The sequence below is a fragment of the Malus domestica genome, chromosome 11 (genome assembly GCF_042453785.1).
Source record: "Malus domestica chromosome 11, GDT2T_hap1".
Lineage (NCBI taxonomy): Eukaryota > Viridiplantae > Streptophyta > Magnoliopsida > Rosales > Rosaceae > Malus > Malus domestica.
Genome location: NC_091671.1, coordinates 8,140,043 through 8,151,819, shown reverse-complemented (window position 1 = coordinate 8,151,819; position 11,777 = coordinate 8,140,043). Strand labels below are relative to the sequence as shown.

General features: G+C 37.2%; 1 protein-coding gene, 1 non-coding gene and 1 pseudogene across 2 annotated transcripts; all 3 read left to right on the top strand.

Annotated features, from left to right (window-relative positions):
* Positions 1 to 5,935: 5,935 nt before the first annotated feature.
* On the top strand, positions 5,936 to 7,886 carry LOC103422823 (probable xyloglucan galactosyltransferase GT11; annotated as a pseudogene).
* A 665-nt stretch (positions 7,887 to 8,551) lies between these two features.
* Positions 8,552 to 8,623, top strand: TRNAG-UCC (transfer RNA glycine (anticodon UCC)). The gene has a single exon. It is a non-coding gene; the product is annotated as a tRNA-Gly (tRNA).
* Positions 8,624 to 8,703: 80 nt separating this feature from the next.
* On the top strand, positions 8,704 to 11,743 carry LOC103422730 (PGR5-like protein 1B, chloroplastic). The gene is made up of 7 exons (XM_008360793.4): positions 8,704 to 9,073; positions 9,189 to 9,251; positions 9,388 to 9,474; positions 10,118 to 10,346; positions 10,523 to 10,596; positions 10,695 to 10,793; positions 11,377 to 11,743. The coding sequence occupies exons 1-7, from the start codon at positions 8,852 to 8,854 to the stop codon at positions 11,467 to 11,469; spliced, it is 867 nt and encodes a 288-aa protein (XP_008359015.1). The 5' UTR covers positions 8,704 to 8,851; the 3' UTR covers positions 11,470 to 11,743.
* The last annotated feature ends 34 nt before the right edge of the window (positions 11,744 to 11,777 follow it).

The following is an 11,777-nucleotide window of genomic DNA, read 5'->3' as shown; positions in this document are numbered from 1 at the left end:
GTTGAAAACCACGAAACATGAGGGTGGTAACACAGTCTTTTACCCTACATACTAATTTCATTACATGACGCAAACCTTCTCATTCGGTAATAAGTTCATGACTCGTCGATTGAGAAATTCCAAAATTATCCAAAGTTGTTTGGAAATAGAAATTGATTCTTGGTTTTAAGGTGGTTCTACTACTTGAACAAAATTTTGATTAATTGAATTTATTTTTTGTTCCGGTTTACAACGAGGCATAAGCTTCCAAAAAAAAAAAACGTAAGAATATCACGAGGCACAAGACTCCAGCTATGTCTGCAACTAGCAATCAACGACAAGAATAAGGAGTTTGCTAAAAAAGACTGAACACAAACTGCATGATAAATCCAAATGAGCTAAATCATTAGCAACATAATTATTTTTCACAAAATTTTGATTAATTGAATAATTATGAAGAAAGAAGGAAATGGAAAACTTTAAGAAAACGCATTAGTAAAAGCAAAGTCCAAAACCTTCCAATCACGCTATTATTTGCCCTACACGCAATTACTTGCCCTACCAAACGAGGAAAGTTTAGGAATAATCAAAACCACGTTGCCAAACAAGTACTTGGAGTTGAAGACTTCGTTTGGCATAAATTTTAAGAAAAACTAACGAAAAATCCAAAAAAACTTCTTTTTAATGAAAAGTCATTTTTAAAGGTATAGTGAATAGTACCAAGAAAATGTATAAATGTGGTTTTTCGTTAAAAGTGAACAGTACCGGAAGTGTTTTGTTAAAACTCCCATCATTTTATCCTTTGTTTCTGTCTGCAGATTAAGACATATATCCACCTTAGGTTAAACATCTGCAGGTTAAAGAAGAAGAAAAAGCACAGAATTGCAGGTTAAAACAAATTGAAGGAAGAAGAAAAAACAGAAGTGCCAGCATAGGTTTTAGCTAGATTTTTTTTTTAAACAAGCAATATTATCTATGAGAAGGGGTGGTCTTAACCTTACAATGGGCTAACAATAATGTGGTTCAAACTCTCCTTTGGCGAGAATCGGACTTGAGACCTCTCACTTACAAGTGAAAATGAATACCACTAGATCGTAGCATTGTTCTAAAAATCCCTGCCTAGCTCCGCCTAGGCCCCGATTAATGCCTAGGTGTTTGAAAATTAAGAAAGGGTGCCTAGACCTGCTGAGGCGTCCGCCTAGGCACCCGCCTAGCCCGCCCAAACACGCCTAGGTCGTGACTCACTTAGACAAAAAATAGATAACTTTCATTTTGCATTTTATTTTTTTCCATAAATTGTAAGAAACTTGTTGCATACTTAAATGAACACACATTGTATCCTTATTCCCATGTTTTCATTATGTTCCAATACTTCATAATATATATGTCATTCTATTTTGTAGGTTATGATGAAATTATATATATTTAAAGTATAAACAAACACTTATTTACACAAAATATAATAGATTTACTTAAATCCACCTAGTCCGCCTAGCCGCCTAGGCGCTAGGCTCTAGCTTGCCGCCCAATCAACGCCTAGCGTATTTTAGAACCTTAGACCGTAGTCCAAGTGGCATGTTGTAGCTAGATTTATATTGTAGTATATGTGGTGGTTTTAATTGTTTGGATTAATGTTGATGCATGCTGGTTTTTCAGTCACCTTCTTTGATTAACTAGTTTTTCTTGTGCTTGAGTTTTAACGATAATGATAAAATAAAGGGTAAAGTGAATAGTACCATGATTGACTTTTTAGTGTAAAAATGTGGTTTTTCGTTAAAGTGAACAGTACCGGGAATTTTTCGTTACAGTTCCCTAAAATTAAATGTTGGCTGGTCATTGTAAAAGTTTAAATATAAAAACATTGACTATTCAGTTATTAACCATTTTGATATTATTTTCTAACAATCACTCATTCTTAAAAGTTAAAACCAACATTCTTAAGGCTAAAGAGTCAGGTAGAAAAGGGAGGAAAGTTCTCCGTTCCTGGTTCTCCTGTAACTAGATCCTCCTGGACTATCTTTGAGTGTGGTTTGAACTATTGATTTATGTAATTAGAAGTAACCAATTAGGTTTCAGATGAAACCTAGAAATCGATCACATATTTTGATTCCTGTATATCCGCTTATGTGGTACTTTATTATATGATATCTATATAAGAATTATACGACATATATATAAGATCCATTTGTATAGATATCATCATCTACATTCAGAAAGTCGTACGCTTCGGAAGAAGCTTGTACAGTTTGGGAAGGGGTTTTGATTGATCAAAAAATAAGAATCTACTTCAACAGATATGCTCTTAGGCATGGCCATACATAACATAGAAATCACACTTGGAAGGGGTGGACAATTAGCTAGAGCAGCAGGTGTTGTAACAAAACTGATTGCAAAAGAGGGGAAATCGCCACATTAAAATTACCTTATGGGGGGTTTGTGTATGTCCAAAAACTGCTTAGCAACCGTCATACAAGTGGGGAATGTTGGGGTGAGCCATAAAAATTTGGGTAATGCCGGATCTAAATGGATGGGCAAGTGTCCTGTAGTATTCTAAAATCATATTAAATTTGTTACTTAGTAATATAATTTAGTGTTATACTTCTTCATTTCTTAGTGTAAATATATTGTTGTATTAAAAAAAAGGGTAAAAGACTGTTTACCACCATCATGTTTCGTGGTTTTCAACATTTAGTACATCAAGTTTTTTTCGTCCCAGAGTCATACCTAAAGTGTAAATTTTGGGACAGTCTCATACATCTGTTAGTCAAACTGTTAGTTCTCCCGTTAAGTGATGACGTGGCGCTCTGATTGGACGCCACGTGTCATTAAAAAAATAAAAAATTTATTTAAATAAAAATAATATTAAAAAATATTTAAATAATAAAATATTAAAATAATAATAAAAAAAAAATTTTTTCTTCTTCTCTTCTTCTTCTTTTTTTTTTCTTTTTCCTCTTCTTCTTCTGGGTTCAGTTTTTTTTTTTTTTTTTTTTTTTTTTTCTTCTTCCTCCTCCTCCTTCTCCTTCTTCTTCTCCTTCTTCTTCTTCTTCTGGGTTCGGTTTCTCTCTTTTTTTTTTTTCTTCTTCTTCTTCTTCCTCCTCTTTCTCCTTCTTCTTCCTTCTCTTTCCTCCTTCTTCTCCTTCTTCTTCTTCTGGGTTCGGTTTCTCCTTTTTTTTTTTTTTTTTTCCTTCTTCCTCCTCCTTCTTCTTCCTTCTCCTTCCCCCTCCTTCTTCTTCTCCTTCTTCTTCTTCCTTCTCCTTCCTCCTCATTCTTCTTCTCCTTCTTCTTCCTTTTTCTTTTCTAGGTTCGGTTTTTTTTTTTTTTTTTCTGTTTTTTTCCTTCTCCTCCTTCCTTCTTAAGAAGGAAGAAGAAGGAGAAGAAGAATGAGGAGGAAGGAGAAGGAAGAAGAAGAAGGAGGAGGAAGGAGAAGGAAGAAGAAGGAGAAGGAGGAGGAAGAAGTAAAAAAAAAGAAAAAAAAAAGAGAGAGAACCGAACCCAGAAGAAGAAGAAGAAGAAGAAGAAGAAGAAAAGAAGAAGAAGAAGAAGAGAAGACGGAAAAAGAAAATATTTTTTTATTATTTTATTATTTAAATATTTTTTAATATTATTTTTATTTAAATATTTTTTTTATTTTTTAATGACACGTGGCGTCCAATCAGGGTGCCACGTCATCACTTAACGGGAGAACTAACAGTTTGACTAACAGATGTATGAGACTGTCCCAAAATTTACACTTTAGGTATGACTCTGAGACGAAAAAAACTTGATATACTAAATGTTGAAAACTACGAAACATGAGGGTGGTAAACAGTCTTTTACCCTAAAAAAAATTATACCAAATTTACATGTGACCCGTTATAAATTCAAACTCGTTCACGTTGTGTTGAATTTAGACCGACCAAACCAAAACTAGGACCAATTAATTCGGTTTGGTGTATTTTATGATAATTTATTTGGGGATAATGATAAGCACATATGCTTTTTAATTTCGCACACACTAAATTTTCTCGAAAAATTGGTCATATTGATGAATCTACAGAGGCCCAATGATGAACTAACTAAACGCTAAACATATTGTTGAACCAAGTAATTTTGCTAAAATATTAAGTTTGAAGTGATTTTCACTAAAATATAATGGTTTCCAAGAAAATGTGTTTTTTATTGAGTAGTAACAATATGCATTACAATTTCAACGTGCACTAAAATTCAACACAATAATTACGCGTTTACGTAACGATAATGAAAATAGGAGGAATTGAATTGAGGATGAATTGAATTGAGGAGGAGTTGGAATAAGGAGAAGTCAAAATCGGATTCCTGTTGAAATTGTTTACTTAAATGTTTTGGAATCGGAATACAATTTCATAAAATTGTTTATTAATTCAGCAGAATCGGAATATAAATCAGTATGATTACTAAAATGCCCTTGTCCCAAATCAAATATTTTATGTACTTTAATAGGTTTATAAATGATAGTCTTGGAAATAAAAAAAGTAAGTGAGGGCATAAAGGGAACAAAACTATCATTCCCATTGCCCAAACAAGGAGGAATTGGATTACCACCTATATCTAGGGAATCCAATTCCACCAATACAAGGAATTGAATTCTAAAATTTGTGTGGCCCCCACTGCTTTTTTTATTCCTCCATATTTAGTAAACACCAGAATACTCCGTAATCGGAATTCAATTCCACATTCTCATTCCGATTACGGATACGTAAACACGCCCTAAGAGTATGTATTAGTATTGCATCTTAGGGTGGCGCTTCAATGGCTTTACCGACCAACTCAACCGAATTTGGTTGGGTTGGGCTATTCGGTTGAGTTGGGCTAGGTTGTAAACTTCATATATTTATTTTTGAGTAAAATTCCGACCACACAATCCGACCACCCGTTCACCAAGTAGGTTGGGTTGAAGTATTATTAACCCGTTGAAACTGCCCCACCAAAATATCAACAATTCTTAAACATATATACATATACATATACATATACATATAACCACACTTGTTTGTTTCTACTTTATTTCAGTAATGAATTTAAATATCAAGTAACAAGTAATGATTCTATAACACTAAATTCACATGATTTAAAGTTAATATGACATGTATTTTAGACTCTTTTTGTTATTCATACTCACTTTAGGAATAAGAAGGAAAGAAAATAATTCCAACTTGTGGAACTCGCCCAATCCAACCTGCCTTAGAATAGTTTGGGTTGGGTTGGTTTGCCCATTTTCTTGAGTTGAAATTAGTTCCAATAATACCAACTCAAGCCTATTGGGTTGATCAAATGGTTGAAGTCTAACCAGACCAACCCACCCAATGCCCGCCTCCTAGGGTTCAAGTCTAACATGACCAACCCACCCAACGCCCATCCCTAGGGTTGAAGTCTAACCCAACGAACCAACTCAATGCCCACCCCTATCAGCACTAATTTAAAAGAGTACATAATGACATTTTCTGAATTGTTAGTAGCAAAAACTAATAATCATTTTAGAAATAACCCATCAAGTTCAAGGTTTTGATCCAACGGCCAGTGGTAGCATGTGACAAAAGGAAAAGGCATTGCTACTGAAAGTGATCGAGTCATGTATAATTGCTTAGCAACGTCCCCAATTAGATCTCAATATTTCTCTCTTCCGATCCACTTTCCAAACAATCCGGACATCAATTTTTTCTGCAGAAACACATACAAGCCTTTTCAAACCCCATGCATTTCATTTTCTTGCTTCTAAATGCATCTAATTCCACACTAAATATTCATCTTTTAATCAAAAACACCATTAATCTTCTGATATTCCTCTTTTTTTCTCACATGGGTTGGTTCCGTTTCTTGCACCTGTCACACTGTTCCATAGAGTTTTCTTAATCCTCATTGATCCAAGATTTACACAAGGTAGACAATTACGACGGCTTATCGGAGAAGGTTACGAACGAGGGCCTTTCGTGACACCATGGGAAGGCATTTCGTGACGTTTTCAGCGTGCCGCAATCAATACTGGTTTGTATGTGCCTCATTCCTTATCTGGTTTCTATTGCTTTGTGTATACCACTCGCAGTTCATGGTAGGAAAGAGCCTGATTGCATTGTTAGGTAATCACAATATCAACATTTCTTTCGATGTTGCTAGTGAGTCTGATAATCTCGTTGACTCGGTTTCTCTGCCCGAAGAAATCAATGAAAGTAGTAGCAGAAAATCTAGAGATGATGCTCATATGAACATTGTTTTCAATGACCGAAGTGGTGGGGATTTTAATCTGAGAACGAAAGATGTTTTCGGAATCACAGAACATGGCTTTGAAAAATTTGGGCACCTTTCTAAGAAGGAATCAGAGCCTCGTGACAGAAATGATCAAGCACGCGATCTGTGCGAAAATAAAGCTCAATCCGAGAAAGGGGATGATGCCGTTGAGCCAGAAGAACATGTGGTTAAAAGGGTTGAATCGGATTCGGAATCCGTTTCTGAATCATGATTAGGTAAATACATTTATGTTCATGACATCCCTAGCAAGCTTAACAAGGACTTGTTGAAGAAATGTGGTTCGCTTAGCAATTGGACTGACATGTGTGAGCTCGCATCAAACTTTGGTCTTGGTCCCCATCTTTCGAATTTTGAAAAAGTTTACTCAAACACTGGTTGGTTTGCTACAAATTGTTTGACAAAAAACTCATCCCTAGCTTCAGCCATTTTCGTACCTTATTACGCTGGCCTAGACGTCGCACGCTACCTTTGGGGACCGAGCATTTCCATGAGAGATTCTGGCTCGCTTGAGATTGCGAAATGGCTGAGGGAAAAACCAGAGTGGAAGAAAATGTGGGGGAGAGATCATTTTATGGTGGCAGGAAGAATTACTTGGGATTTTCGGAGATGGACTGACAAGGATTCGGAGTGGGGAACGAAGCTTATGCTCTTGCCCGAATCGAAAAACATGACAATGTTGGCAATGGAATCCAGCCCTTGGAACAGCAATGACTTTGCCATACCATATCCAACGTACTTCCACCCTTCAAAAGACATTGAGGTGTTCCAATGGCAGAACCGAATGAGGAAGCAGAAGCGGCCCATATTGTTCTCCTTCGCTGGAGGCCCTAGACCTAATCTCCAAAACTCAATCCGCAACGAAATCATAGACCAATGCAGGGCAGCAAGGAGAAAATGCAAGCTCCTAGAATGCACATCCGGTCCGGACAAGTGCCACAAGCCGATTTTTGTCATGAAAATGTTCCAAGGCTCCGTCTTCTGCCTGCAGCCTCCCGGGGACTCTCTAACCCGAAGATCAATCTTCGATTCAATCCTCGCAGGCTGCATTCCTGTGTTCTTCCACCCAGGGTCCGCGTACGTTCAATACCTATGGCATCTCCCCAAGGACTACACCAAATACTAAGTCCTCATACCGGCATTCGACATAAAGAAAGGGAAGGTGAGCATTGAGAGGACACTCAATAACATTCTGAGGCAGAAAGTTTACGACATGAGAGAGGAGGTTGTGAAGCTAATTCCGAGAGTGATATACGCCGATCCAGGCTCTAGATTGGAGACGCTGGAGGATGCATTCGACATTGCGGTTAAAGGGGTTCTTGAGAGAGTGGAAACAATTAGGAAGGACATGAGAGAAGGGAAGAACACAAGCTTCGATTACGTAGAGAAAGTGAGTTGGAAGTACAATTTGTTTGGGACTGTGGAGGAACATGAGTGGGATCCTTTCTTTGAGAGACAACATTTTTAAATCTTGCCTTAGCTAGGCAGATGAGAGTCTCTAGTTTAATCAAATCAAAGAAACGGTAAACTAGTTTGTTCTTTTTCTCTCACACGTACAATTTATTGGTGTTTGGAATCACTGAGCTTCAACTTTGGAATTCTTTCATCATTGGTACTTTGACAAGATCAATATAACTTAAATATATTTTGAGACATGACAAAACGGATCTTCAGAATAGTTATCATGCACTTCTTATAATGCTCGTATTTTTACAGAGAAAGAGTTTGAAAAGACTTGTTTAGAGTGAAATAACAATTCCCTTATTGAAATCATGTCGCAAAGTCCTCCATCTTCCTTTGCCAAATAAAGAGTGCAATCTTATTTATCTTGATCACATCATCAATGATCCATATAACATTTTATACGTCAAGCTTCTTAAACCACACTTCTGCTCTTTCAAAGCACTGCATTAATATAATTTTCCTTTATGTATACTTACTGTCTTTTTTACTATGATTACTTCTTTTAACACTATCTAACATCTGTTGTATCATTTCGTAACCGGTCTTGATAAGGAATTACATTTTTATCTACCACTTTATGCGCTACATATTTTTCCAAGGAAACGATTCTATCTTCTATACTTTCTAGCTTTTGCATAATCTCAATTAAAAAATAATTTTACACTATTAATCATTTTAATTGTTTCTTTAGCTGCAGCACCCGATGCTTGCAGTTTACTAAAAACCATCCCCGGTGGGTAAGGAATTCTAGATATTTGTGCATAGAAAAACTCCTTTGTGCGAAGTGCTTAACTTGCATGTATTTTAAACGTAATTAAACAGTTACATAAACGTATTTAACAACCAAGCGTTTGTAGTCCAACGGTTAGGATAATTGCCTTCCAAGCAATAGACCCGGGTTCGACTCCCGGCAAACGCAATTGTTTTTTATTTTTAATTTTTTTTTTCTTTTGTGAAAACGACGTCACGTAGAGAAGTATCCTCTCCCACTTTCGGACCTCAAAACCATCGAACCACAGCCAATCAAACCGACCAGATATTTACCCGCCAAAACCATTTCCGTGGCCCAAACTCTCTCTCGCCCCCCCCCCTCCCGCCCCTCTCCCAACCGCTTACTTCAGAGCGTGACCTTCCACACTCCAATTTCATGGCGGCCACGAGCGCCTCCTTCACTCCACACTTGGTGGGGTCCACAGTCCCCGAACTTTCCAGAAACCCTAGAACCACCGGAGCTCCGTTCTCCGTCCGAATCTCCTCAGGCAGTAACTACCCGACGACCCGCGATAAGCTCTCCGAGGGCCCCTACTGCATCTACGTCGGCCCGATCGAAACCGCCAGCAAAGAAACCCTCGAAGCCCTCCACCGTCAGGTAAATCCCCCTTCTTCCCTTTTCCCTTTTTTTTTTTTTTTCTTTTTTTAAATTTTAATTTCTGTTTTTTTTTATAAAATTTTGAAATCTGATTAGTTGGTGGTGCACGTGGTAGGCAAGTGATGCGTATTACAGTGGCGACCCTTTGATTGTCGATGACATGTTTGACAGAGTCGAGGTATGTATATATGTATGTATGTATGTGTGACTTATGAGTTCATAGGTTTTTGATAGGCCGATGTTTTTTTTTATTTTTTGGTTTCAAAGTTTTGTTTTTTGTTGTTGACAAATTTTGCAACTAATTGGAAGAACAGATGAAGCTAAGATGGTACGGATCGAAATGCGTCGTGAAATACCCACGTTGTAGTCTTAGGAGACAATCAACTTATGCAGATGCTGAGGTAATTGGTTTTTATTGAGTTTTTTGAAGTGTTGTTTCTAAGTTTTGCATTAATTCATGAATATTGCTTAAAAACATGGGAAGATAAGAGGAAATCAAAGTATGGTTATGCTCGAATCGATATTGGGTTGGGGTAATTGGGTTTGATAATTTGTCATTCATTTTGTTAATGAGCAAACTATATGTTACTCACGTGTTCGGATGATTGTCATCGTTAATATATGTGCTTGAGACTCACTGCAGAACCCTCATACAGGAATGGTTAACAATCGTCTCCCTAATGAGCAACCTTTATGTTAATTCACATGTTTGGAGGATTGTCTTCAGTGGTGTATGTGCATGAGACTCACTGCAGAACTCGCATACATCAATAGTTAACATTCGTCTCATTTTGTTAATGAGCAAACTTTATGTTAGCTCAATTGTTTGGACGCTTGTCATCGTTAATTTATGTACTTTAGACTCACTGCAGAATACATCGATGGTTAACAGTAGTCTCAGTTATTTAACTGCAATGTTAGTTTGTCAACCAAAATGTAGTTGTTAATGCACCATCTGTTATGCTTTGTTATTTGGTGAAATGGAAAAGTGGATTCTATCGTTCTTTCTCTGCTTGAATATTGAGTGACATGGATGTAGGGCAGGAAGATTTCTCACAGGTTTTTGCATTAGCGAGCATATGGATCCTCTTTCTTGCTTTTGGCAGTTCAGTGTGTCTTGTGCCTGTTTTTTACACTGTTGGCCTAGCTTATCAAGATGCTTTCAATCCAGTATTTTCGTATATAAACCAAGCGCCTGCTCTTTCGATGCTTAATTCCGTTCTCTTCGTGACGCTGGGTTCTGTCATCGGTTACCCAATTGCATCAGCTTCTGGTAAGTTAACCTGTATCCATTTCTAAAGCATTTATGATGTCAAATTCTTGTGCTATGTAATGCGGGCGCTCTCTGTTAAATCGAGGAAATTGGATATTGATTATGAATTTGTATAACTTTCAATGTTATTATACTTGTTTAAGTGTCAGCATATACTAAAGTTTCCTTTCTCACAGTTAAAGTACTTAAAGGCCTGTGGAGAAATGACTTGGTGGCACTAAAAGGGGCATGCCCAAATTGCGGCGATGAGGTCAGTTGGTTCAGTCTGAGAACTTCTAACAACTCTTAATTTATAATTTTTTGCGGCATCCATTTTCTTCTTCTGATTTCTATATCATCTTTCTGCAGGTGTTTGCATTTGTGAAATCCGATCAGTCTAATAACTCCCCGCATAGAGCAAATTGTCATGTATGTGAATGCTTGTTAGAGTTCCGTACTAAGGTTGAGGTAACCTAGTTTTCTTCTCTCTCACTCCATAAATTTTATTTTAGGGATTCTGGATCTTAACGAAGATACGAGAACCTATTACTGTAAATGGGGTTCTGTAAAAGGTAACCAATCAGGATTAGAAAGTATCCTCGGACTTAACATTCTTGACAATTTATTACATCAATAAAACTACATTTACTTATCATATTGCTAATCATCTCCCTCACGGAAGTGAAACCCTCCTGAGACTGGCCTATACAAGTGGGTCCTGCTTATGTAAAATATGTCAGAAACGTGATATATATAGCATCACTCTTGCCACATCGTGGATCGTAGGTGTTGTGAGGTTTTTTAGCAAATGGCCTCACTAGCTCACTTGGCAAAGTGCCCCCTTCCCCTTTCCTCACGGTGCTAAAACTGCCCGGGTCAAGTCATTGGCTCAGTTAATGCTTCCTCTTTTTTATCTTTTTGAAATGTTTATAGGCTCTCTGAACACTGAATGGATATAGGAGTTCGGAAATATACATGTTCCAATGCCATTTTATGGAATCAAATGACTCAGTATGTTTTTTTGCTCACAGTGGAGGTTATTTTTGTGCAGAAATCTGTTTCACCACTCGGTAGAAGATGGGTATACGGCCGTATCTATCTTGTTTCGCGAGGAGGCAGAAGCGAACTCCAAAGACGGCAATAAATGTCTTCGAAATCCCAAGAACAAATGCATATTGGAAGCTTTCTATACAGTAGGACAATTCTTTCAAGCCCTCCTTTTTCCAAATTATAATGTAATAAACCTCAATTTTACCTGAATAGAGTCGTCCTATCCCACCATGTCAAGGAAATGTATTTCCCACAAGTTATTGTCGTTGGTCATTGGACAGTTGAGCTTCGTCGATTGCATTCTTGTATGATTGTCACTTTATGGAAAAGTTTAATTCGAATACAATCTGACATGTTATGTTGTCAAATTGTCAATCTGCATCGCTAATGTCGGTACTTTGT

What these genes read in the sequence shown, in the direction of transcription:
- LOC103422730 (XM_008360793.4), top strand. Translation starts at nt 8,852, where the DNA reads ATGGCGGCCACGAGCGCCTCCTTCACTCCACACTTGGTGGGGTCCACA. An exon ending in TCGAAGCCCTCCACCGTCAG is followed by an intron (nt 9,074 to 9,188) that starts GTAAATCCCCCT and finishes TGCACGTGGTAG; the next exon opens with GCAAGTGATGCGTATTACAG. An exon ending in GCCCAAATTGCGGCGATGAG is followed by an intron (nt 10,597 to 10,694) that starts GTCAGTTGGTTC and finishes ATCTTTCTGCAG; the next exon opens with GTGTTTGCATTTGTGAAATC.